This window comes from Lolium rigidum, chromosome 7 (assembly GCF_022539505.1).
Source record: "Lolium rigidum isolate FL_2022 chromosome 7, APGP_CSIRO_Lrig_0.1, whole genome shotgun sequence".
Classification (NCBI taxonomy): Eukaryota; Viridiplantae; Streptophyta; class Magnoliopsida; order Poales; family Poaceae; genus Lolium; species Lolium rigidum.
The window spans coordinates 7,864,849-7,891,700 of record NC_061514.1 but is presented as its reverse complement, the minus strand read 5'-3'; the positions used below and the strand labels follow the sequence as shown (position 1 = coordinate 7,891,700).

Sequence of the window (26,852 nt, the reverse complement as noted above, 5' to 3'; positions counted from 1 at the left end):
GGTTCCAAACGTCCGGGTCGTCGAGTTGTATGCCTTTAAAACATATCAGTCATGCACGCATTCTCATGTATTATGTACAGTTAACATACTGTGACGTTTTTGTATGTTTTGTGTGTGAATGCTCTACATTATATCTTGTATTTATGTTTTTTCTTCATTTTTTTGAAAATTTGAAAAATAACAAATAATGTTTTGCTTTCTACCAATTCACATTCTTGTTTTCTCAGGAGGTGGGAAAATTTAAACATTTGGGGTTACATAAATTTGTGGATGTATAGTCTCATAATTATTTTATTAGAAGCTTGGAGGAAATTCAAGATGCAAAAACTGAAGCTAGAGACACCGACGACTTCGAAGTATCTATCATAAATATTTATGGTGTATGCTTATTTAGGTGTCCCGATCTAATCCAATGCATTTCTCCAATATTTTCTCCTAATAGCATCGTCTCGGTACACCTCTCTCTTTGACTTTATCATAAATAGGGTCTTAATATTTGTGTTTTCTCCATAAACATATGCCAACAACCAAGCGACGGAAACAAACATGTACATGTGTGAACTTTTTTGTACTTTTTTTTTGCTTATAAGAGTCGAGTTGTATGCCTTTAAAACATATCAGTCGTGCACGCATTCTCGTGTATTATGTTCTGTTGACATTTGGTGAAGTTTTTGTATGTTTTATGTGTGAATGCTCATACTACATTATATCTTGTATTTATGTTTTCTTTCATTATTTTGTAAATTTTAAAAAATAACAAATAATGGTTTGATTACCAGTTCACATTCTTGTTTTCTAAGGAGTGGAGAAAATTCAAACATTTGCGGAAAACCAAATCTGATCCCGGGTGCATATGCACCTGGTATATATAAAACATATTTCCAAAACATAAAAAATTTAGTAAAAAAATTTAGCATATAGAGGGACATGTTCTATGTGTGCACGTAAAATTTCACATAAAACCAACAATTTTTCTACCCTGTGTAAAAAAGACAAATAATGCCTCAAAAAATAGACTATTTTAGCACCAAAGATTTGTCTTTTTTGCACAAGGCACGAAACATATCGGTTTTTGCTGAAACAACTTTGTAAGCATGTAATATGTCAAGGTATACACGGGGAATTTTTATTTGTATTTTTCTAACATTTTAAAATATGTTTAATATGCATTTCAAATAAAGGGTGCATATGCACCCGGGTGTAGAAACACCCTGTCCAAACATTTGGGGTTACTTAAATTTGTGGATGTATAGTCTCATAGTTATTTTATTAGAAGCTTGGAGGAAATTCAAGATGCAAAAACTGAAACTAGAGACATCGACGACTTCGAAGTATTTATCATAAATATTTATGGTGTATGCTTATTTAGGTGTCCCGATCTAATCCAATGCATTTCTCCAATATTTTCTCCTAACAGCATCGTCTCGGCACACCTCTCTCTCCGACTTTATTATTTCTTTTTCCACCCGCCTTGCTAACATTGTTCTCTAGTTTCCTTCGCCATCTCAGTCACCCTTCTGATCCACCAAATTTGTCCCAATCATCCATCGCTCTTGCCCGTCGACCACCACGTAGTGCGAGAACAGGGTCCGCCACCCCAATTAAGCGACCACCAAGCAATCCATGTAAACCTAGCGGGTACATGTTACCGGTTTAGCCGTCGGTAAGCTCCTTCGACTTTTTTTACCCCGCTCCTTCTTCCTCCTCCGCATCCTCACAATCAGACCCCACCTAAGTCATGACCAAATTTGCTCCGTAAAAGTAAGGCAGGAAACAGTCACAAGTTTTGTTTTCCAAAACGAAAATATAGCAACAAATCACAACAGAAATAAAATCAACTACTCCGTACTACTCCTAACGGCAAGTACAACGTCATTTAGCATTCACTGCCATCCCTTCCTTCCGTCGCAAGCCGCTCTCCCAAAATCCAAAATTTCCTTCCCCAACCGATCCGAACGTTTTCCTTTCCCGCTCCGCGCGCTGCCACCGACAGGCGGGCCCCTGAGCGTAGGCCCCACCTGACAGCGACCCAACGGATAGCGACCAGCGCCTGATAAGTCCACAGACTCCGCCCGCCGCCACGAACCCGTCGCCCCCTAAATCCCCTCGCCCACGATCCCATTGCCAGCTTCCCCTAAATCCCCCGCTGGTTCGTCCGCCCTCTCCGCCTCCGCCCCGCCTCCGGTGGTCTCCGCCGGCCGCGCGGTCTCGCCGATTCAGACGAGGTAATTGACCCGGTGCCCCTCTCCCTGTCGCTTTCTTGGGTCGGTTCTTGATTCAAACGGAATGGTGCTTTGAGAATTTTTTTTGATTGGATTGGATGGAAATGTTGGAGCTGGTCGAAAAACGGGGGTTATCGGATCAGTCGGCGGTGAAAAGCTGCGGGCTTTGGCCGATTTCCCGTAGGTGGGCGTTAGGACTCGGTCGTTTAGGCAGCTCGGGGAGTTCTTGGTGATCATGGGGGCTCGAGTCCACTAGGGTTATGCAATCCGGTATATAGTGCACGAACTGGTTCTCATTATGCTCCATTGATTCCTTGATTAGTCGGCTCTGGAATAGTTCACTTGATTGTGCTTGTGTGAAGACACTGTCCTGTTCCTGCTATGGCAGATCCTCTTTTTTTAAATTAAGCCCTTTGGATAATAAGTACTTCAAGTTTTCATTTTAGTTCTCTGTTGAATTAGCGAATGCATGTCACATGGCTGTAGCTTCTGAAAAGCATTATCGATGAAGAGGTTCATCTTTCAGCTTCTTGCACATATTGTTTGTTCTTTACTGCTACAGGTGTTATCCCCAACCCTCACATGTACAGTACCTTCTCGCAGGGCTACCTTCCGCAGCGAGAATCAACCATAGCCAGTGCAGCGAACTGGTTGTCGGCGTGCATTGCCTTATTCCGAAACCTGAGGCAGATCCTGCAGTCAACAAGACCGCCCTGGCCGCTGCGGAAGATGGTTGACGACACGGACTCTAGTCACAGGTTCATCGGCAATATGGAGATCATTGACCTGTGTTCAGATGGTGAAGACGATGCTAAACCGTCCTCAGACGGTGAATCCATCACTCTTTTGGGCTTAGAAAGAAAAGAAAATATTGGTTCTGATGATCCTAGTGACGGCGGTGACCGTTCTCTTGTTTTATTCAACACTCCGTTCGGCAAGAACAATGATAAGCAGCCAATCAGTTTGGATGATGATTGGTTAAAAAGCACGCACGCTTCATCTGCTTATAAGAAACCAATCAGTTTGGATGATGATGATTGGTTGAAAAGCACGCACGATTCATCTGCTTATAAGCAACCAATCAGTTTGGATGATGATGATTGGTTGAAAAGCACGCACGCTTCATCCTCTTATAGATCTCCGGCTGTTTCATCACACAGGATCTATCCTCTCTCAAGTTCCTCGGTGATGCTACATGATTCCCCCTATAGTGACAGCCTGAAGATTTTGACTGATAATGATGATGGTGAGTACAATACTATTTTCTTTATTAACTCTGGCAATTAATAACAGTGATTAAAATGGGCACTGACGCAGCCAATGACTAGCAACATTAATGTTTTTTCCCTGTTTGAATTTGTCAGATGATATCTATATGTATTCGGCTCAGCCTAAATCATTTCCAACTAGACATTCATCAGTGAGTGACAATACGGTCAAGGACGAGCCTAATTATTTTGGAAGAAGTGCTGCTAATGGAGGTGGGATGTTTTCTTCATCAATATCATCAAGAGATTGGAAACTGCCTTTTGCTAGTGGCTGCCAGAAGTTCGAAACTGATAGCGATGACGGTGTGTAGCATGTACCTTGTTCTTTTTAATATGGGTACTAGAGCAAAAAGATTCATACTGGTGCAAACTGTGACTAATAAGATACTTTCGCAACTTTCAGATGATGTCTACGAATATGAAGGACCGAGTTCACATACGACCTTTCATTCGGCAATGCCGTCCAGGAATTCAGTTGATGGTACTGAAGGTTTTAATGGATTTGGCACACAAAGCCATCCAAATGCAGAAAGTAGACCTTCTGGTCGTGATGAAAGATCTATATATGAAGAAGCCCTACAGGTATATAATGTTTGATTTATCGATACAGACAAGTCACTGCAAAGATCATATATGATTAATCATGTGGTGACTTTGATCCATGTATTTTACTACTTTAATCGAAACTTCTTATGCAGCACATCAGCCAGGAAACAAAGGAAGAAGATCTTCCTGAAGGTGTTATGTCAGTATCACTCCTTAAGCACCAGGTAAAATTTATCATCCAAAACCTCAGGCATTGCAATGTGTGATTACTGGAGATATACTGTTCACCAATATGTTCTTCTCTTATGTTTGAAAGAAAATAGCATTAGCTTGGATGCTCTCCAAGGAGAATAGTTCACATTGTCCAGGTGGAATTTTAGCAGATGATCAGGTTAGTTTCATTTCCTAGCTTATTTCACTAGCTGTTACTTATTTTACCAATTTTTCTTTCTTAGAGCCAAATATGTTCCGTGATGTAGGGGCTTGGGAAGACAATATCCACTATTGCACTTATACAAAAGGAGAGGGCTCAGCAGTCTAACTTCATGTCTGCTGATTCCGACCGTAAAAGTTCTGTGTCATTAGACCTTGATGAGGATGACACAATGGTGATATTGAACAAGAAGGAAATCAAGGGTGAACCCTCGGCCTCCAATCTTGAGTTCTGTGCTGGTCGGTCAGGGACTCCTGTTAATACAATGGTCAATGCTCTTAAAGTTGAGCCCAAGAAGAAGACCAGAGTGAAATTACCATCCTCTGCATCAACCTTGAGGTCTGCTACAAGACCATCTGCAGGAACACTGGTGGTCTGCCCAGCTAGTATTCTTAAGCAGTGGGCTAGTGAGATCTCTGCCAAGGCTACTGAAAGTTCCAAATTATCTGTTTTGGTTTATCATGGAGGTTCCAGGACTACAGATCCAACTGAGTTGGCAAAATATGATGTTGTCATTACCACATATACTATTGTAGGCCATGAAGTGCCCAAGCAAGACTCTGATGATGATATGGACCAAAAGAACAGTGAGAAGTATGGGATTTGTCCAGATTTTGCTGCTGGCAACAAAAGAAAACTGCCAAAAGAGATCAAGAAAAAGGCAAATAAGAAAAAGAAACTTAACAGTTCAGACGCTGACATTGAGGGTGGCCCACTTGCCAGGGTACGATGGTTTAGAGTTGTGCTTGATGAAGCTCAAACAATAAAAAATCACCGGACTAAATCAGCTAGAGCCTGTTGTGGACTGAGAGCGAAAAGGAGATGGTGCTTATCGGGTACACCTATGCAAAATACAATCGACGATCTCTATAGTTATTTCCGCTTTTTGAAGTATGAGCCGTATTCTGTATACGGATCGTTCCAGTCGATGATAAAGAACCCAATTTCTAAAGGTTCAAAGCAGGGATACAAGAAACTCCAAACTGTCTTGAAGATAGTTCTGCTGCGGCGCACAAAAGGTGAAATTAAATGCTTTGGGAACATATAGCTGTCTGCAGTTTTATATCTTTTTGTTAGCAACCATATGCCATGAAGGCGTAAAATCCGCACACCGTTGCCTACAGAACGAACTCCAGCATAGTCTATGATATTAATCACTACCATGACCAGTAGTAATATCGATCTAGATGCATATCTATTTGACTGGCATTTTTGTTTCGAAAAGTGCAATCTTAATTTATCATCTTCTTCTTAAAACAGTGCAACCATAATTTATTATTTTCGTCTTGAAAATGCAATTTCTCATATGTATATTTATTATTTTCATATATGTACTCAAAGTATTTATTAGCATAATATCTCCCGTACTATTACTATTACTAGGCAGTCGGCATTAAGCACCTTCCGAATTTTTGAGATGGTGTTCACACTTTGTACTTTCTCCCTCGGAAGGCAGTTCCATCATGTTTTGTTTTTAACTCTGTAAGATGCTATTAAGTATGCATGGCTGTAACTTGGTTCTTCGTTGGCTGTGATATTCCGTCATTGATGTGCTTTTGAACTGTTTCCCTTAGAAACACTACTTGATGGAGAACCAATCATAAAAATACCTCCAAAGACAATTGAGCTGAAGAAAATAAATTTCACACAAGAGGAGCGATATTTCTATTTGGCTCTTGAAGAAGGTTCGCGGCAAAAGTTCAAGGTAGGTTCAAGATTACAGACTCTATTTTATTAAGTTTTTTTTTCCTATCCTTAGGTACTCAGTATGATACTGTGTTTAGACTTTTGGTAATAATGGTGTGCTGTCTAATCTCAAAAGAAGTATCTCTTGGACATTCCTTACCAGAAGTTCTGAATACCTCAGCTGCGAATTATGCAACTTGGTCGTTGCTTTCAGGAACAATAGCATGATTATATCATCTATTGATACTTCCGAAACTGTTTGTTATACCTGTTGTCTTATGTTACCTGATAAAACATTTTGATCTGGTTAGTTTATTGCTATTACGTTTAGCAGCCTTGAATTCAACATGGAATGCTCCTAATAATTTATACTATTTATTGTACTTTTTCCTTCAGTTGTCAAGAAATTTCGTTGTGAAATGTGTGTGATGCTCATATGTTTCTGTTTGTATCACAGAAATTTGCTGCTGCTGGGACGATAAAACAAAATTACGCAAACATTCTTGTATTGCTGCTGCGGCTTCGGCAGGCTTGTGATCACCCTTATCTTCTGAAGGATGATAATCATGCAAATTTGACCAACCCGGCTTCCATAGAAATGGCAAAACAGCTTCCTAGGGAAATAGTGACAAATTTGCTGGAACATTTGGAAGCACGGCATCCAACTTGTTTCATATGCGCGGTAAGCATCCTGGTTACTCAACATCTTTTTCTTGAACCTAAGCAACAACTTTGCCTCTTCATTAATTAAGAAGAGGTGCCTAGTTAATTAGTGGAAAACTGGGTGAAAACCGAGTTACTTAACATCTATATGTAAAAAGTTTTTACCTGATCTCTGGATTTTTTGCTGCAGAAGTGGCGATCAAAAAAAGAAAAGGTACTGATTTTATTTAGCTGAGGCTAGTTCTTCCACAACTATTTTAATGAGTAGAATGAGTAGAATAATTTAATTTTGATTTCACCTCATTTTTCAGGAGCCACCTGAAAATGCTGTTATAACAACATGCTGCCATATTTTCTGCTATGAATGTGTACTTGAAAGCTTGAGTGAAGAAGAAGTCTGCCCCGTTTGCAAACAGAAATTAAGTGCTGAATTCGTTTTTTCACGTCCAGTATTAAGGCTCTGTCTCTCTGATGACTTGGAGTCATATGATTCATCTGCAGCAGCAGATGCTGCAAATGAATCATCTGCAGCAGCAGATGAATCATCCGCAGAAGCAGATGAATTGTCCTCAATTTGTGAAAAGAGTTACATATCCTCAAAGGTCCAGGCTGCCGTCGACACACTTAACTTAATCTTCAACACACCTGCCCTTACTGATAGTGATTCCATCGAATCAAGTCCGAGCAAAGTAGCTCCTTCTAAGGCAATAGTCTTCTCCCAGTGGACTGGTATGCTGGACGTGCTGGAGCTTTCACTGAATAGCAATCTTATAAACTTCCGGAGGCTTGATGGGTCAATGTCCCTCGATGTCAGAGGAGCAGCAGTAGAGGAGTTTAAGACTGACCCAGAGGTAACTTTTCTTGCATTCTATGCTTACTTTTTAGCGTTATATGCAGACACTGATTCATTTGAACCATTCAAGAGATGGTCATAAAGAGCTGTTTTCATTCTTCAGGTAAGAGTAATGCTCATGTCCCTGAAGGCTGGTAATCTTGGTCTAAACATGATAGCGGCTTGCCATGTGATTATGCTTGATCCCTGGTGGAACCCTTATGCTGAGGACCAGGCAGTTGACAGAGCTCACAGAATTGGTCAGACCCAGCCTGTGACTGTCACTCGTTTTACCGTTAATGAGACAGTGGAAGATCGTATTTTAGCCCTCCAGGTAATATTTTGGCTGAACATATTAAATTGGCATATTGACAGTTTCGAGAAAATGGTTGGTTCCACGTGTAGTTCATAGCATATATAGTTTATTACTCATAAGGAACCATGCCCCTTCTTATTTATTGGGAAGAATGTGTCAGCACCCCTTCTATATGAAGATGAATTAATGATGAGTGTAGATCGATAGTGTTATATAACAAAGTAGCAAGATCTGTGCAGATACATAATCCCAGGAGGACTTGCTTTCTATTTTGAAAATATTCTTTTGTTGGAGGTCTGTTCAGCGAATTATAATATATATTATGGAGTAGCAAGACAGTGGTGTGTGGTTTTCGCGCTGTGCTTGTGTTGTGTGTATGCATACCCCCTGTTATTTTTTGTTTGCTTGTTTGTTTGACGAAGTGTTTATGTTTCTCTTGCCAGGCGAAAAAGAGAGAGATGGTGGAATCCGCTTTCGGCGAGAAATCTGGTGGCATTTCAACTCGGCTCACCGTAGAAGATCTCGGGTATCTCTTCAACGTATAGGGGCTGATCACACTACCCTTGGAATGCATGGCTAGTTAGTTATGCAAGTTCTTCTTGCACAAGTTTCCTGGCCATCTGTAGTGTAGGTTTTATCCCAGTTTTGCAGGCGCTGGCGGGTCAGATAGCTTATCATAGGCCCAGGCGCTGGAGCGAAGGAAAATTTGCCACTAGATATGCAGCACGATTAATTTGATTTCGATGCTCCCATTTGTACATACTCTCTAGTTGAAAAAACATGATGTTTAGGCGTACCCTTAGGCAAACGTTGGAACTTTGATGAATATATATTTGTGTGCAGCTGCGGGCTGCCTGCTTGTTTTTATCTTTTTGGAAGAGGCTAAACCAAGTCGTTATTTAATCCAATCTTATTTGTTTTGATGCTGCATAATTTTCTTCATTGACTCTGAGAACGTGTAGATTGTAGTTGTATTCGATTTCAAAACATATCTTTTTTTCGAGATTGTGTAGATGGTTGGGCCATACTTGCCTGTAGGAAGAAACTGTGCAGCTTCAATGATGGTAGGTAACTTGAGTTTTGCGATCCTTTCTGCTGCTGGGTCGGTGGTACAGAAGAAATTAAATACTACTACTCCTGCATTTGCCTAGTTCACTGCAAGAATTAAGTTCAAATGTAGCTTGAAAAAATGTGAGAGAGATATTAAGGTGAGATGTCATTCAGTTTTTCGTGGTACTGGTAATGCTGGTGATAAAACTGATAATCAAACACTAAAGCTTCTTTTTGGGTAACACCAAAGCTATTTACAGTACCTTTTTTGAGGGTGATTTACTTGTTTTTTTTGTAGGATCCAAAGTTTGTTTTAGACTCCAAAGCTTTTTTTTTTTAGCTTATACTCCAAAGCTTCTTCTGTGGGCTGCAATATACGACACGAAGCGAAACCATTTGGGTGGCCCGCCAACGCGCTGTGCCTAGTGGGCCACGAAAGAATAGGAACTACTTGGACGAGCGGTTCTGATCCTTGCTCGCTACTGTGCTCTTCTCCGACTCCGCCGCCGCGCGCTCCCTAGTCGCTTCTTCTCCGACGCCGGCGTCGATGGAGGCGGAGGCGGAGATCCCCGAGGAAGCGAAGCCGCCGAGGATGAACCGCAGGCAGTGGAAGGCCGCGAGGGGGAACCGCGAGGACAAGTGGACGAGGAAGGATCGCCTGCTGCTGGAAGCGAACGCGGAGAAACGCCGCGAGCAGGAGGCCGCGGAGGCGGCGGCGGACGCGGCGGCGGAAGCGGCGAACAAAGAGGACCCGGAGGCCGCCATCGCGACGCGCTACCGCGAGAGCTGGATCCAGATATTCTCCCGCTCCCACGGCTCCTACGAGGACGCCAGTAAGCACTGATTCCTTGGTTCTTCAGTCCTCCTCTCCCCCCTGATCCCGGCCATTGATTCCTCTTACTTTTTGATCTTGAGGGTTCGATTTGTTTGGTGAATTGTCATGGCTGAATTACTTGTCTGAATTTTGATCCTGCTGCCTGCAGCCTCTATTCCACCGATGCGGTACACCCACGAGCCCCCGCCGCCCTATACCCGTGTAGGCTATGCTGATTCCGTGGTCATCTTCTCGGTGAAGGTGACACAAGTAAACCAGTGCCTGGAGTGGCCGCTGGATGTATACGGCGTCGTTGCTGCGCGGGATTCAGTAGACCGCAATCGGAACCTCATCTTCAACCGCACCAGAGACAATTGCCAGACGCTCACCCCGGAGGTATATGCTCATTTACTTGATGCTATCTCAAGATGATATGCTAATCATCACACACGGTGGCGTTTACGCAATGAAGGCGATTTTGAAATTAAGTATCTGTGATAAAGTGATGTAGTTTGAGTTCGAGCCGCCACGTTTTGACCATGGCTTGTATGCATCGGAAACAAGTTGTACACTAGAAAAGTTCACAAATCAGATTGTGCCTGGTACATTTCAAGCACACCGGCTGGTCTTTCTTAAAGGTGATCAAGTGTCCAAGTAATTATAATCAATGGTTCCAGAATTATTTGTGCTCACCTTTTCAATTTTATATTGTAAAGTAATCAAACAAAAACTTGGCTATGCTTTCTACTATTGGGCAACTACTGTGGTTGCAATCAGAACTCAAGTAGCTTTTACCAGGTTTGACAGTGGACCTTTTGTCAGCTTCAAGTTATCGGATTCGTCTTGCTTCCTTCTAATAGACTAGATCCCTGGATGATATAATTTTCTGCTTTAGTCTAGTTTCCGTTTGTTCGGGCATGTATGTTAATGGGGTTAGGCATATGTGATACTTTATTCAATAGGGAAGATTGACCAGTTAAATTTTCTTAGTTCCAGCAGTGCCAATCTCACTGTAGAACAGTATGGCAGTGACATTTTACTGAATATTTATGTTTGGTCTCTTATTCACTAAGAACACAAATTTGATTACTTTGGAAACGTCATAATGCAGGATGCCTCTCTATCGTTGACTGGTCCTACCCGTGCTATCGTGATCATTGATCCTGTCAACTACGAGGTCGAGCTGAAAGTGAAGGGAGACACGCCTTCTCAAGATAAATTCCTAAGCCTTCTACTCATTGAGGACAAGTACTATGCTTCTGGTGAACCTTGCCATGGAGTTCACTGCCACACATACTCTTCTAAGCTAAGCACAGTGGAGTTGACAATCGGCCATCTTGCACAAACAGTAGAGGCTACTATCACATTTCAGGTCATCGAGGGATCCTGGCCAACTCACCATCATGGGCGATTTGTTGCACATATGCCTCATCTCAATGATCTGGAGATGGTGCTGCTTGATTCTCGGGATGGCATGGTGTCTGTCATGAGTGATGGTGTGATTGAGCTTTCACGATGTGTTGTGCCCGTCGAAGCAGATGGGGAACTGAAGCTTTGGGTGGATGCATGGCAGGGCAATGACCAGGCTGATTTTGTTGGCAAAGATCAAGTAACATTTGCACCTAGAAAAGCAGGTAGAAGTGAGGATACGTGTGATGTTGGGTTTTGTAAGATGCGAGTCAATGTTGTTTGGTCTCTTGTTGTGAACTGGTGATAAGTAGAAAATCAGTTAGTAAGTGTGTTTCAGCATATGTGACTGATGTTTCTTGTTATCTAATGTGTGTTACAGGAACCTAAAAGGTGTACTCTTGCTGTAAATTATTACCATGTAGTAATATCCCTCAGAAATAACCCCGTATTCGGAAAGCAGAAAATCATGGGGAATTTAACATCACAGGTTGAGTAGTGAGATGTGTGAGCTGTTGTTCCATCATGCATGGAAATATTTAAAGTGTTATTACTAAATTGTTTTTCATTCTGGCTGAATTTTCTTGCCTCGGGATGCACGCTATATAACAAAGAATTTATACAATTTACATCCAAATTTGGACAAATTTGAGACAAGTTTCATGGAACGGAGAGAGTACAAATTATCAATGTACATTATGGATCTAGCACAATCAATAAGAGAATGAGGGAAGCAAATTTGGGAATAGACGGTAGGTGAAGCATATTTGATGCAGTACACATCAACGTCGGAGCGGTCAAAACGGTCTCGAGTGATCCAGAAACAGTGAAGGCTACCATCACGCGCGGCAAGCGGGATTTGCTTGCCATGGCTGGGCAGGTTGCTTTATTTTTTTTGAGGTGGCAGTTTTCTATTTGAAAATGGGATTTGATAGAAGATGGGTTGATATGGTGATGGCTTGTGTTTCATCACTAAGCTACAATGTCAGATTTAAATCTTTGGTGACAGAAGTTTTCCAACCATCTAGAGGCTTGAGACAGTGGGATCTCTTGTCACCGTATTTATTTCTTTTTGTGGCGCGGGGTTTATCAAGTATGCTCAAGGGAGCGGAACTGAGGGGAGAAATAGAAGGTGTGCGGGCGCCAATGGTATCACATTTACTCTTTGCGGACGACTCGCTGATTCTTCTGAATGCAGATAGTAAGAATGCAACTAATCTTAAGGAAATTTTGGAGAATTATTGTGCTAGTTCGGGGCAAAAACTGTTTGAAAGTAAGTCGAGTATTTATTTTAGTCCGAACACTAATGTGGATGTGAGAGGGGAGGTTTGCCAGATTCTGAATATTATGACGGAGTCTCTGAATGACAAATATCTGGGCTTACCAGCGATGGTGGGTATTGATAAAAGCGAGACACTTGGTGGATAGAGTGATTGCAAGGATAAGTGGCTGGAAGGAGAGAATGCTTAGTTTGAGAGGGAAAGAAATCCTTATAAAAGCTATTGCTCAAGCAATACGAGTCTTTGCTATGATGGTTTTCAAGATTCTAAAAAACATATGTAAAGGAATATCTGACGCCATCTCTCAATTCTGGTGGGTGATGAGGAAGAGCAAAAATATACGCATTGGAAGGCATGGTGGAAATTATGTATACCGAAGAAGAGTGGAGGCATGGGGTTTAGAGATTTGCAATGTTTTTAATTTATCTATGCTTGGTAAATAGTTTGGAGGCTACTCAGTGAGCCGGATTCTCTTTGTGCAAGGGTATTGAGAGCAAAATACTACCATGATGGTTGACTCATTAATGCAAAATTGAAAAGTGGGAGCTCTTTTACTTGGCAAAGTATTCTTGCAGGGTTGGAATGTTTCAAGGAGGGGTGTATCTGGAGAGTTGGTGATGGTAGCCAAATTAATATTTGGGAGGATAGTTGGATACCTTCAAGCCATAATTTAAAGGTAATGACGCCGAGAGGGACTAATATTATTACACGTGTGGCTGATCTGATAAATCCAGTGAATGGTGCTTGGGATGAAGAGTTGATTGAGGATATATTCTGGCCAGTTGATGCACATAGAATCTTGCAGATTCCGTTGACACCGGATAGAGAATATTTCGTGGCTTGGTATTATAACAAGTTGGGTCTATTTTCAGTCCAATCAGCGTACTACTGTCAGTGGAATTATAAGTTTGGAAGAAATAATAGAAATGAGACAATAGCGGAAGGTGCAAATAATTTAGTTTGGGAAAAATTATGGAGTTTAGAAATTCCGAGTAAAGTCAATTTTTTTGGCTGGAGAGTTCTTTATGCCATGATTCCTTACCGTGGAGTCCTTACAAATCTCCACATTGGGAATCAAGGGGGGCCCTATGTGAGGATATCAAACATATGCTATTCACTTGTCCAAGAGCAAGGGAGGTTTGGAACTGCCTGGGTATGACCAATGTTCTATATGAAGTTATTAATCTAAACAGATCCGGGTCTGTGGTGATAGAGGAAATTATAAAAAGAGGAGGGCGTGTGCAATCTCTTGATGAGGTTGGCTTAGCCGAGCTGGTCCTTATTGATGGCTGGTATATTTGGTGGGAAAGAAGACAGAAGGTTCATGGGAAAAATGTTCAAACTCCGTTTAGATCAGTTATGTCTATCAGGGTTTTAACAAAAAATTATATGACAATGTTGAAGAAACCGGATGCAAAGCAAAGAGAAGGTTGGAAGAAACTGTTGGAAGGCTGTTTGTTAATCAATGTTGATGCGGCATTCGATGAAAATTCTGGTAAGGGGGGCGACTGGAGTTGTTATTAGAGATAGCACGAGCAATTGTATTGCTGCCAGGCAAATTTTCCTACCACATGTGATAGATGCTTCTATGGCTGAAGCCTATGCATTCCGGGAAGGATTATCTTTGGCTCAACATATTGGTATCCAGAATTTTATGATTCAAACTGATTGTGCTCAAGTGGTACAAACTATGAAGGATGGGGGTTTTTCAGCGACATCGGTTGCAACCATTTATGATGATTGTAATATTCTTTGGAGTGGTTTCGGCAATGTGTTTATTGAGTTTTGTACTAGGGAGGCTAACCAGGTAGCTCACGAGCTCGCTAGAGTTTCTTGTACTTGGATCGATGAATCCCTCTAGTTTCATACTCAGCAAGCTCGTAAACGATGTAACTATTTTGTGATGAGGGGCAACAGGTTTCAGACGCACTCTTTTCCTTCCAGGGTACCGAAAGGCTGGAAGGTTTTTAATGAGGCGGCCTGCTGTCCGGATATATAATGAAATTTGTTTAAAAAATGGAATGATTATATCTAGAAAAAAGTACTCCCTTCGTCTATAAATAGAATAGATGTCTAAGATTTATCTAAATTTAAATATATCTAGACAATAAATAGCATCTAGATACCTCTAGATTTAGATAAGTATCATACGACTTTTTCTAAGGGGTAGATAAGGGGAGGTGCTATACACCACCCTGGTCGGTGCGGACCAGGCACCGCACCCCCCAGGGTGCCTGTTGGGCCGGCCCAGTAACCTTTGTTTTCGTTTGTTTTTGTTTTTTTCTGTTTTTTTCCTTTTCTGCTGTTTCATTTCTTTTCTTTTTTAAAAATTTAAAATGTCAATGTGAATTTTTTTTGGAAAAACATTTTTTTTTTAAATTTGTATATTTTCGAAAAATTGAAAACATTATTTTCTAGTTTTTTATTTTTTTATATGAACATTTTTTGGATTTGAACAATTTTTGATGTGAATAAATTTTACATTTGAACATTTTTTTAATTTGAACAAATTTTACATTTGAACATTTTAAAATTTTAATTTTTTTGAATTTAAAATTTTTCATATTTGCACGGTTTTTAAATTTGAACGGTTTTTAGATTTGAACGGTTTTCAAATTTAAACATTTTAATTTGAACAATTTTTAAAAATTAAAATTTTCGAATCTGAAAAAATGTAAACAAAATCGAAAACAGAAAAAAGAAAAGAAAACAGAAAACAGAAAAAGAAACCAGAAAAAAAAAAGCAAAAAACGAACTGCACAGGCTAGATAGACCCAAATGAGCCTGGCCCATACCCGACCAGGGGGTGTGCGGTGGCCGGTAGCCACCGACCTGGTCGGTGTATAGGTTTTGCCTAGATAAGTATCATACGTGTGTGATACTTCTGGGCTGTAACATATGACCTAGCTACTTGTGGCCCATCAATGCACCGTTTCTAATGGGCCATACACGATAGAGACTACTCTCCAACTACGCCGGTCCGAACGGCCCGAGCTTTTGCCTCTTCTCGCCGGCGTCGATGGAGGCGGTGGCGGAGATCCCCGAAGAAGCGAAGCCGCCGAGGATGAACCGCAGGCAGTGGAAGGCCGCGAGGGGGAACCGCGAGGACAAGTGGACGAGGAAGGACCGCCTGCTGCGGGAAGCGACCGCGGAGAAACGCCGCGAGCAGGAGGCCGCGGAGGCGGCGGCGGACGCGGCGGCGGAAGCGGCAAACAAAGAGGACCCGGAGGGCGCCAAGGCGGCGCGCTACCGCGAGTGCTGGATCCAGATATTCTCCCGCTCCCACGGCTCCTACGAGGACACCAGTAAGCACTGATTCCCCACGAGTCTTCAGTCCTCCTCTCCCCTGGCTCCGGGCCATTTCTTCCGGCTGATTCCTCTTGCTGTTCGATCTCGAGGTCTCGATTAGTTTGATGATTGATCATGGGCGTGCAGCGTCTATTCCACCAATGCGATACACCGACGATCAGCCGCCGCCCTCTGCTGGTGTTGGCTACGCTGACGCTGTGGTCATCTTCTCGGTGAAGGTGACACAACTGAAGGATTCCCTGGAGTGGCCGCTTGATGTGTACGGCATCGTTGCCGCACGGGATTCACTAGACCGCAAGCGAAACCCCATCTTCAACCGGACCAGAGAAAATAGCCAGAAGCTCACCGCAGAGGTATATCCGTATATGCATGGCTTGATAGATGTTCATTTGCTTGATTCTATCAGGCGTTTATAGGCTAATCGTCACACGCAGAGGCATTTCATATATGCTTATGACTGGTCGTAGCTAAATCAATGTGCATTTCAGTTGGTGTATGCATAAGTTTTTTCACGTATCGATCCTAGACACTTAGTTAGATCAATTGACGAACTTCTTTCAGTGGGTATCTTTCACATGATGAGCAACCTTTGTTACTCCCTGCAAATTATATTTACTTTTGTAATTTTCTTGGTTGAAGTAAATTCATAGATAGCTGAGCCTGTGCAAACATGCAATGCAAGAGAATGCAAATGAACTGTTCATAGTTGAAAGGCAAATATGAATTTGCCTGAATTTATAGTTGAAGCACATTTGGGTGACTTTAGTATGGTAGGTGCAAGGCATTAGTCTAAGCTCAACCGGCCATGATCGGTACATTTTTTTACAGTGCTTGATAAAAACTTCTGACAACGCCAGGTTGTTGGTATCTGGGCGTCACCTTTGTGCTTCCCATGGTGCCTTGCAGTTTTGGGATTTATTATTTCATGTGGCACAGATGCACAACACTGTATGGTAGAAATGACATACATAATGAAGGTGCTTTTGAAATTAAGTATCTCTGATAAAGTGGTGTAGTATGAGTCAGGGCCGGGCCGGGAAAAATCGGGGTCCTGTGCAAAACTTTAATATAGGCCCCTATATATCTAGAAAAATAGAACTAACTATATAGTGTATGTATGTCTTTTATAAGCGTTTAAATTGAAAAGCTAATGTCTAGATTCTGAACTTGTAGAGAATCATCTTAATATCTATTTTAAGAGGAACATATAGTTTTCAAAGCCATTCGGACACCTACTCTAGATTTAGACACTAAATAGTGTCTAGATACATTCAGATTTAGACAAATCTCATATATCTATTTATAGATAGAAGTAGTACATCTAATGATTTTGATACATTTGAACTATTTGGGTTTTAAAAACAGAAAATGAAACTTTCAGAATTTCAAAAGCTTATAGCATGTAAGGTTATTCCAATAAGTACATGTACATAGCTAAATCCATTATAAGAACTATCCCCCATCAAATCAATATAATAACACTATATATCAAATTTACCTCGCCCTCTATAAACTAAAATGGCATTTATTATTATTTAATGTGAATATGAGAATTTAAGATATTTTTGTGAAGTGCAGTTTTGGATTATACGCATCAATCAGAATTAGCAAAAAACTGAAGAAAATAAACTAGAGTACAAGGCCCAGCTGTATTTGTTTTGTGTTCCGCAAGAATCGAACATGGAAACTCCTGGTCAACCAACAACCATTCTTCCAGTGAAAACCGACTGGGCTGTATTTTTTTTATGTGTTTAGCTTCCGTATTTATGCTATTTAAAGAGAAACTCTAATATTTTGGATTTTTGGGGCCCCAAAAAATTTTTGGCCCTGTGCAGGCCGCACAGGCCGTACTCCCATGGGCCCGGGCCCACTAGTAGAGAAACCCCCCTTTAGTACCGGTTCCAAAGGGCCTTTAGTACCGGTTTTGGAACCGGTACTAATTATTCGGTACTAAAGGCCTCCCACCTTTAGTACCGGTTCCTTACGAACCGGTACTAAAGGTGCCTCCACGTGGGCACGGAGGAACCCGTGGGGCTGGAGACCTTTGGTACCGGTTCGTAACACGAACCGGTATTAAAGCCTATTTTGTTTAATTTTTTTTATCCATTTTTTCCAATTATTTTTCACACCCTTTTTATTCACTCCCTCTTTTTTTTATTTTTTTCAGAATTACTAGTATTTCCATTAGTCTCTAACTACACTTAATCTCTAGTCAAATTACTTACCCGTGGTCAAACTTCCCGGTCGGTCACCCATCCTCACACTACTCCCGCACTAGCACGCTTAACTTCCAAGTTCCATCCCATTCTACTTCCAAGTGCTTCGCGCGCATGTATGTGATAGTAGTATCATATCAATCCTATTAACATGTTGGTCGATGTCACACTTTTTATCGTTTAAATTCCAAATAATTCTTTTAGTAAACAAAAGTAATGATGTAATAATAATGTTGAATAAATAAATAAAATTAACTTTTTTAATTTTTATTTTTTTAATTATTTTTTAAAATTTTAATATTTTTTGCAAAACCTAAAACTTGAAAAATTGAAAATCTTATAATTTGATAAAAGTAATAGTAATATGTTAGGACTCAAAAAATCTTATAATTATTATTTTAATTTTTAAAAAATTAATAATATATAAAATTCTAAATTTCTGGAAAAAAACTAAAATCATCCTGCTTTCATATTTTCATTTGGAATTTTGAGAATCTAAAAATTGGCTAACCGGGTAAACCCGGGTGAATTCGGATGTAACTTTTTCCCAGGATTTTTTTGATATATTATACGTTTTTTTCCGACGTCGTATGCAAAAGTTAATGCGGTTTTACCATTTTTCAAACTTTTTTTGCAAAAAAGTCAAAATTCGAATTTCTTAATTTCACCGAATAGTAGATTGCATAACATATGAGAATCTGAAAACATTTTATTTTTTTGAATTTTCTATCATTTTCATTTGTATTTTACAGAGCAAAAAAGGCGATCCACGGGGGGGGGGTGGAGGTGCGTGGGAAGCCGAAAAACCTTTAGTACCGGTTCGTGACACGAACCGGTACTAAAGGTCTACCCTTTAGTACCGGTCCGTGTCACAAACCGGTACTAAAGGTTTTTCGGCTGACGCTAACCCTTTAGTACCGGTTCGTGTCACGAACCGGTACTAAAGGTCCATACGAACCGGTACTAAAGGCTTGGGCAATACAACCGGTACTAATGCCCACTTTAGTACCGGTTCATAAGGGATCCGGTATTTATGGCTTAGATGGATGAGAGGTTTTCTACTAGTGGCCTGGTATGAGTTAGAGCCATCACGGTTTGACTATGCCTTGTATACATCGGAAACAAGTCATACATTAGAAAGCAAGAAGTAGTTCACCAAATCAGCTTAGAGCATCTCCAGCCGCGTCCCCCAAAGCGTCCCCCAAAGGGATTTGGGGCGCGCCGGACCAAAAAAGCGTTACAGCCGCGTCCCCCAAAGCCCTTTTTTGTCCGGCGCGGCCCGATACGGTGTCCGGCGCCCCGAGCCCGTCCCCGTCCCACAGGGGACGCTCCGGGGACGCCGGACACAACGAAAAGCGAGGCCAAACGACGCGGGGCCGACCCGTCAGCGGCACGGAAGGCTAAAACCCCGTCGCCTACCTTTGGTCAAGCGACGTTAATGGCGTCCCTGTTTTCCCAGGCGACGCAGGGACGCGTCTCGTCGTGCATGGCCGCGTGGCCGTCCGCGCCGGAGTTATTGCGTGCAACCACCCGCTGCCGCCGCCGTTTTAAGACGCCCTGCAGTTCTCGCCGCTCACAATCCTTCTCGTCGCCGCCGCCTCCCCCTCCCGGATCTTCTCCTCCGCCGCTCCAAAAAATGTCGAGCTCTTCCTCCCGCAAGATCGCCGCGGCGAACGGCTTCGGCCGCGGCAGCCTCACCGTGGCGGAGGCGTGGGCGCCGTACCACGCCCGGTATCCGGGCCCCGCCGGACATGCGGCTGCCAAGCGGCCGGCGGCTGGAAGATGGCCGTGAACGGCATTGGCGTCCCGCCGCCGCCGAAGCCGGGCTCGGACCAATGGAGGGACGCCATCAAGGCCCGTCGGGCTCAACTGACCGCCGAGGAGCGGCGGGATCCGACGTGGGCGGTCAAGGACAACGACGCCGGTGGACGACGTACTTCCGAGCGGAGTACGACGCCGAGATGCACAAGCACCGACAACCTCGTCGGCGGCCCCAACAGCTGGAACAGGAAGGCCGCCTCCTGTTCGGGGCGTTCCGGGCGCACCCTCGAGAACGTCATCCGCGGCCTCCGCAACGGCGCTCCAAGGCTGGAGATGCCGCCGCCGCCGCCGGCGTCTCCTCAATGGCAGCCGAGGAGGACGACGTACTCGTCCTCCTCGCACTCTTCTTCCTCGGGACCGGCGCGATCGACGCCGTCCTCGTCGTACCGGTCGGCGCCCTACACCGTCCCCAAACGGGAGGTCAAGGAGGAGCCGGCGACGCCCGTCAACACGAGGCGTGGCGGTAGCGGCAGCGGGCGGCAGCAAGGGAGGCGCGGCGGCGCCCTCCTCATCCCGAAGCCGGAGGTGAAGGAGGAGCCGGAGGAAGCGCCGCAGGCGGCGCTGCCGGCGGAGTACGAGCGGCAGCAGCGGCTCATCGCCGGCAGCCGACGACCCCGAGGACTGCCCAGGGCTGCGGGCGGCGTTCTTGGCGTCCATGGACGACAAGGACGCCTGGAGGGGCGACCTGGACGCGGCGATCGCCATGTCCATCCGCGACTCCGGCAAGCCGCCGGTGGACCTCACCGACGACGGCGAGGCAGGACCAAGCGGCTTGGTGAAGGACGAGCCCGTGGACGAGCCCGTCGACGAGCGCGTCAAGCAGGAGGTCGTCACCGACGAGATGTACAACTTCCAGCAGTATTACGACGCCTCCGGCCGCCGCAAGTGGTTCTAGATTAGGTTTAGTTTAAATTTAGTCAAATTTCGTTCGAATCTATGTAAGTTTGGACGAATCTAATCGAATCTAGCTAAGTTTAAAATTTGCAAAATTTTGTTTGGGGGACGCGACTGGGGAGCGACGTCCCCCAAACGCGGCACGAACAAAACACGTCCCCCAAACGCTCGATCCGGCGCGGTTTGGGGGACGGTTTGGGGGACGCGGCTGGAGATGCTCTTATGTGTGGTGCATTTTAAGCACATCGGTGGTCTTTCTTAAAAGTGATGGATCCTTGTCATTAATGGCTACCAGAATTATTTGTGCTCACCTATTTTTATTGCTTTTCCTGCAAACTGTAGAAAAGATATGTTATATTGTGTTATGCATATTCTATCGTACACAAAATATTGTGGGGTGGGGGCAAGGGGTGGGACGTAATCGAACACAAGGGTGCCTGTGTTTTCAACTATTGGGCAACTGTTGTGGTTGCAATCAGAATTCACCTTCCTTACCAGCTTTTGCCCATCCCCTGGTTTGATAATGGCCATCTTTTGTCAGGATTTCATTGTGCACTATCTCAGTCATGTGAATATTTTTGCAAGTAAACCTCCATTAGAACAGAGGCAAACCACTCTTTTGAGTTATTTCTCTTGCTTCCTTCTAATAGAGACTAGAACCGTGGATGGTATGATATGTTGTTTTGAGTCTTGTTTCCAGCTGTTAGGGCCTGTCTTTTAATGGGGCTAGGCATGCAAGATACTATCAGTGACATTTTACTGTAGAGTTCAGGTTAAATTTGCCTTCCAGTAGTGGCAATATCACTCTCTTTTTTTCGAGAATACACCCTGGAAGGTGTACTAATCATATAGAAGAAAGGGCAAGAAAGCCCGAACCACATGTATCACTACCAACAAGGGGTGGCAGCTCCCCTTCTGAAGGAAAACCTAATCTCCATCTCTCCACGAAAAAGGAAAAGGCTCGGGAAATCCAAAGGACTCCGAGCGGAAAAGCCTAGCTACACGCCACCTCTGGTACTCCTCCCTAATCCTATGCCTAATGGCCGCCGCTGCGGGGGTGGCGCCATTAAACACCACCTCATTCCGATGCCTCCAGATACACCAGAAAACCAAAATGATAGCCGTCCACATATCCCTCCTCACAGATCTGGTGCAACTGAGCGAGGTCCACCAGGGCACAACCTCCGTGTCCACGCCGGGCATCCACTCTAGCTTGCCCCACCGTGCTAGCACCCAAGCCTATACCTCACGAGAGACCACGCAACCAAGCAGGAGGTGCTGGAGCGTCTCCTGGTCCTGGTCGCAAAGGGGGCAAGCGGCCGGCCTTGGCAAGCCGCGCCGCTGGAGCCTGTCAGCCGTCCAACATCTGTTGCGAGACACCAGCCAAGCGAAGAACTTGCAGCTATACGGCGCCCTTGAGCGCCAAATCTCCGAAGCAATCGGCGCCACCACGGTCCCAGCAAAGAAACCAGAGTATGCCGACTTCGCGGAGAATAACCGATCCACCGACCAGCGCCACACAAAGGCGTCCTCTTGCTCAGGTACCAGCGTGTAACCAGCGAGGATGCCCCACAAGTGAAAGAACTCTCCCACTGCAGCGGGACTTAGGTCTGGTCCGCAATCCCGCAGCCACTCACCGGCCAGGCCATCCTTGACCGAGCGGACCTTGGCCTTCCGGGCCGGGATCATGGCCACCAAGTTGGGCGCGTGGTCCACCACCCTGGCGCCCTGAAGCCAGCGATCCTTCCAGAACAAGGCTCTCTCGCCGTTACCCACAACGACCGCCGTCGCAGACTCAAACAGGGCTCGAGCATGGGCGGGGATCTGGAGGTCGAACTCCGCCCAGGCCTTGGACGTGTCAACTCGCTGCAACCATGCCCAACGGCAGCGTAGAGCAAGGTTGAGCAGCTGGAGGTTTGGGAGACCCAGCCCGCCACAAGATTTAGGGGAGGTCACCTTGTCCCATGCCACCAAGCAGTGGCCGCCACTGACGTCAGCCCTCCCCTTCCACATGAAACCCCGGCAGATCTTCTTGAGGGCTTGCAACGACTTAGCGGGAATATCCAAAGACATCATCGCGTGAATCGGAATGGCGCTGAGCGTAGTCTGGACCAGAATCGTCCGCCCCCCGCGGTTAAGCAACCGGGCACTCCACAAAGGCAGCCTGCTAGCCGCACTCTCCACCACTGGCTGGCAATATCACTCTGGAACAGTATTAATCAGTGACATTTTACTGTATTTTTATGTTTGGTTCTCTTATCCGCTAAGAACCCAAATTTGATTAATTTGTAACTATCATAATGCAGGATGCCTCTCTGTCATTGACCGGTCCTACCCGTGCTGTTGTGATGATTGCTCCTGTCAACTATGAGGTCAAGCTAATAGTGAAGGGTGACACACCATCTCAAGATAAACTCTTAAGCCTTCTGCTCATCGAGGAAAAGTACTATCCTCCGGGTGAACGTTGCCAAGGAGTTCACTGCCACACATACTCTTCTAAGGTAAGCACAGTCGAGCTGACTGTTGGCCATCTTGCACGAACAGTGGAGGCTACTATCACAGTCCAGGTCATCGAGGGATCCTGGCCAACTCACCATCACGGGCGATTTGTTGCACGGATGGCTAGTCTCGATGATCTGGAGATGGTGCTGCTTGATTCTCATGACGGAATGGTAACAATTGCTAGTGATGGCGCAATCGAGCTTTCGCGGTGTGTTGTTCCTGTCGAAGCGGATGGGGAGCTGAAGCTTTTAGTGGATGCCTGGCAAGGAGACTACAAGGCTGATGCTGTCGGCGAAGGTCAAGTAACCTTCGCGCCTGAAAAATCAGGTAGAAGTGAGGGTATCTGTGATGTTGGGTTTTGTAAATTGAGAGTTAGTGTTGCTTGGTCGCTTCTTGTGAACTGGTGACGTGGAGGGAATCAATCTAGTCTAACAAGTGTGTTTCGGTCTGACCACATCGAACAACATCGTTCCAGAGGTAGTTAAACAAATTAGAAGTTAGATTATCTCGTGACACTCATAATCTCATATGCTAACAGTACAATCTCAAATTGCACATGGGAAAAATATCACTTGTCTTTATGAACGTTTTCGATCTACCGAGTACTCCATATGATCCAAAATGAATCTGGTATTTTAATTCCAGTAAGCAAGGGTTTGACCTGCAATTAATATAATAATAATAATAATCTAATGACGTAAAGTCAAAGTAATAATTTATATTAAATTAGCACTCACATATGTTTGTGATTTTTGTCATAAAAACCATGCACATATTGCATTTTCATTTTCAAACCGAGCTAAATTCAAGGTTTAAAATGGCATGCTAAATGAAATAGGGGCGACCTTTCTGCAAAAGCTATACACGCTATATGAGATTATGAAATAGCATACTATATTTTAAATAGAATTTTGAAAAAAAATCATATATCACCTAAAAATAATGGATTTTGGCAAAAATAAAGGATATAATTCGAAAGTGACAAAACAATACATACATCTCTACTATTAAGAGCAAACTAGTGAATGCCTGGTGTCACATTTTCAGGATGGACAATAATACCCCCACGTCCAAAAATTACAAACAACATGCCACCCCGCACTCCCTCCAATCCTCTCCTAAGAACGCTCTCACCACTTTGTAATCCCAACCGCATACCATAATCCGCTCATCTCCCCCGGAGTGTTTTTTTCTGTTGCAAACTAACCTCAACGGGAGAGATATAAGGAAGACTTATCTCACACGACTTGGCATCTAACAAACTCTTATCTGATTCTAAAGAAATCCGCTTAACAAACTCTCTCTGTATCTTTGTTTCAAAAAAAAAACTCTCTCTACATCTTTCTGCACAGCTGCCCAAACCCACCGTCTCCGTCGCAAATCGCCTGTGCCTATGAAACCCTCCCCAGCCGCTGCTTGGGCTTCGTTGCGCTTGCGTGCCGACGATCGCTGGTGCCTGATACGTCTCCGACGTATCGATAATTTCTTATGTTCCATGCTACATTATTGATGATATCTACATGTTTTATACACATTATATGTCGTATTTACGCATTTTCTGGAACTAACCTATTAACAAGATGCCGAAGAGCCGCTTGTCGTTTTCGCTGTTTTTGGTTTCGTAAATCCTAGTAAGGAAATATTCTCGGAATTGGACGAAATCAACGCCCAGGGTCCTATTTTTGCACGAAGCTTCCAGAAGACCGAAAGGATAACGAAGTGGGGCGACGAGGCGCCGCCACGCCAGGGCCGCGCGGCCAGGGCTGGGCCCGCGCCGCCCTGGTGTGTGGGGCCCTCGTGCCACCCCTTGACTTGCCCTTCCGCCTACTTAAAGCCTCCGTCGCGAAACCCCCAGTACCGAGAGCCACGATACGGAAAACCTTCCAGAGACGCCGCCGCCGCGAATCCCATCTAGGGGGATTCAGGAGATCGCCTCCGGCACCCTGCCGGAGAGGGGAATCATCTCCCGGAGGACTCTTCATCGCCATGATCGCCTCCGGAGTGATGAGTGAGTAGTTCACCCCTGGACTATGGGTCCATAGCAGTAGCTAGATGGTCGTCTTCTCCTAATTGTGCTTCATTGTTGGATCTTGTGAGCTGCCTAACATGATCAAGATCATCTATCCGTAATACTATATGTTGTGTTTGTCGGGATCCGATGGATAGAGAATACTATGTTATGGTGATTATCAATCTATTACTTATGTGTTGTTTATGATCTTGCATGCTCTCCGTTATTAGTAGAGGCTCTGGCCAAGTTTTTGCTCTTAACTCCAAGAGGGAGTATTTATGCTCGATAGTGGGTTCATGCCTCCATTGATACCTGGGACAGTGGACGGAAAGTTCTAAGGTTGTGGATGTGCTGTTGCCACTAGGGATAAAACATTGATGCTATGTCTAAGGATGTAGTTGTTGATTACATTACGCACCATACTTAATGCAATTGTCCGTTGCTTGCAACTTAATACCGAAAGGGGTTCGGATGATAATCCGAAGGTGGACTTTTTAGGCATAGATGCGCTTGGATGGCGGTCTATGTACTTTGTCGTAATGCCCTGATTAAATCTCACTATATTTATCATATCATGTATATGCATTGTTATGCCCTTTTTCTATTTGTCAATTGCCCGACTGTAATTTGTTCACCCAACATGCTTTAATCTTATGGGAAAGACACCTCTAGTGAACTGTGGACCCCGGTCCTATTCTTTACATCGCATACAATCTATCGCAATACTTGTTTTATTGTTTTCTTCGCAAACAATCATCTTCCACACAATACGGTTAATCCTTTGTTACAGCAAGCCGGTGAGATTGACAACCTCACTGTTTCGTTGGGGCAAAGTACTTTGGTTGTGTTGTGCAGGTTCCACGTTGGCGCCGGAATCCCCGGTGTTGCGCCGCATCACATTTCGCCACCATCAACCTTCAACGTGCTTCTTGGCTCCTCCTGGTTCGATTAAACCTTGGTTTCTTCTCGAGGGAAAACTTGCCACTGTGCGCATCATACCTTCCTCTTGGGGTTCCCAACGGACGTGTACATCTACGCGCATCAAGCCTGTTTTCTGGCGCCGTTGCCGGGGAACTGAAGAAAGTTGCACCCCAAAGATTTCTAACTCCCACGTCAACTACACGCCAGCAGTGCCCATGAGGTCGGTCTTGGACTACTCTCCTTCGCAGTGTGGGTGCGCTAGCCAGCACGACAGACAAAGCGGTAGTCATCAGCATACTGTACTACAAGATGCTCGAGCAAGAGGCATGCTCCGCTCGCTCGAGTGCAAGTATGTACCACGACATGCTCCGGTGAGGCGGTGCAGCAGGGGACAAGTTAGCGGCAAGTCGGCAACATGACTTGGAGAGAGGAGAAGAGTCGAAGGTGGCTGGGACGATGTCGAGACTTGAGTGTTGGGCGCAGGCGTTTCCGTTCTGGTCAGGTTCTAGACCAATACCTTTTTTCTAGACCAATACCTATGTGTTTCGCAAGGTATTTGGGGCTGATCAGAGTCCAAAGATGGGTGGAAGCAACGGCGACTGAGGAATGCACACATCACCTACTTCGCTTCTTGTTGTTTGCGGTCTCACCATGGTCGTTG

At 44.3% G+C, this 26,852-nt stretch overlaps 3 protein-coding genes across 4 annotated transcripts; all 3 read left to right on the top strand.

Annotated features, from left to right (window-relative positions):
• The first annotated feature begins 2,831 nt into the window (after nt 1–2,831).
• Nucleotides 2,832–8,672, top strand: LOC124675678 (helicase-like transcription factor CHR28). Of its 2 annotated transcripts, none has more exons than XM_047211752.1 (12): nt 2,832–3,199; nt 3,308–3,468; nt 3,587–3,793; nt 3,894–4,072; nt 4,189–4,260; nt 4,353–4,427; nt 4,516–5,488; nt 6,044–6,174; nt 6,613–6,837; nt 7,130–7,669; nt 7,775–7,984; nt 8,410–8,672. In XM_047211752.1, exons 1-12 carry the CDS (start codon nt 2,952–2,954, stop codon nt 8,509–8,511), a joined length of 3,123 nt encoding a protein of 1,040 aa, XP_047067708.1. In that variant the 5' UTR covers nt 2,832–2,951; the 3' UTR covers nt 8,512–8,672. The 2 variants fall into 2 exon arrangements, with proteins under 2 accessions (XP_047067708.1, XP_047067707.1); XM_047211751.1 differs by lacking the exons at nt 2,832–3,199; nt 3,308–3,468 and adding an exon at nt 7,009–7,032 and having other exon boundaries at nt 3,752–3,793; nt 7,130–7,304; nt 7,335–7,669.
• An 891-nt stretch (nt 8,673–9,563) lies between these two features.
• LOC124670851 lies at nt 9,564–11,688 on the top strand. Its single transcript, XM_047207322.1, has 3 exons — nt 9,564–9,849; nt 10,000–10,226; nt 10,942–11,688. The coding sequence occupies exons 1-3, from the start codon at nt 9,564–9,566 to the stop codon at nt 11,542–11,544; spliced, it is 1,116 nt and encodes a 371-aa protein (XP_047063278.1). The 3' UTR covers nt 11,545–11,688.
• Nucleotides 11,689–15,536: 3,848 nt separating this feature from the next.
• Nucleotides 15,537–23,715, top strand: LOC124670850. Its single transcript, XM_047207321.1, has 3 exons — nt 15,537–15,822; nt 15,953–16,179; nt 23,064–23,715. Exons 1-3 carry the CDS (start codon nt 15,537–15,539, stop codon nt 23,664–23,666), a joined length of 1,116 nt encoding a protein of 371 aa, XP_047063277.1. The 3' UTR covers nt 23,667–23,715.
• Nucleotides 23,716–26,852: the final 3,137 nt, after the last annotated feature.

Bases quoted from the DNA above. Each gene is read 5' to 3' on its own strand.
- LOC124670850 (XM_047207321.1), top strand. From the start codon at position 15,537: ATGGAGGCGGTGGCGGAGATCCCCGAAGAAGCGAAGCCGCCGAGGATG. The intron at 15,823-15,952 runs GTAAGCACTGAT...ATGGGCGTGCAG, and splicing joins CGGCTCCTACGAGGACACCA to CGTCTATTCCACCAATGCGA. The intron at 16,180-23,063 runs GTATATCCGTAT...ATCATAATGCAG, and splicing joins GCCAGAAGCTCACCGCAGAG to GATGCCTCTCTGTCATTGAC.
- LOC124675678 (XM_047211752.1), top strand. From the start codon at position 2,952: ATGGTTGACGACACGGACTCTAGTCACAGGTTCATCGGCAATATGGAG. The intron at 4,261-4,352 runs GTAAAATTTATC...TATGTTTGAAAG, and splicing joins TATCACTCCTTAAGCACCAG to AAAATAGCATTAGCTTGGAT. The intron at 4,428-4,515 runs GTTAGTTTCATT...TCCGTGATGTAG, and splicing joins GAATTTTAGCAGATGATCAG to GGGCTTGGGAAGACAATATC.
- LOC124670851 (XM_047207322.1), top strand. From the start codon at position 9,564: ATGGAGGCGGAGGCGGAGATCCCCGAGGAAGCGAAGCCGCCGAGGATG. The intron at 9,850-9,999 runs GTAAGCACTGAT...TGCTGCCTGCAG, and splicing joins CGGCTCCTACGAGGACGCCA to CCTCTATTCCACCGATGCGG. The intron at 10,227-10,941 runs GTATATGCTCAT...GTCATAATGCAG, and splicing joins GCCAGACGCTCACCCCGGAG to GATGCCTCTCTATCGTTGAC.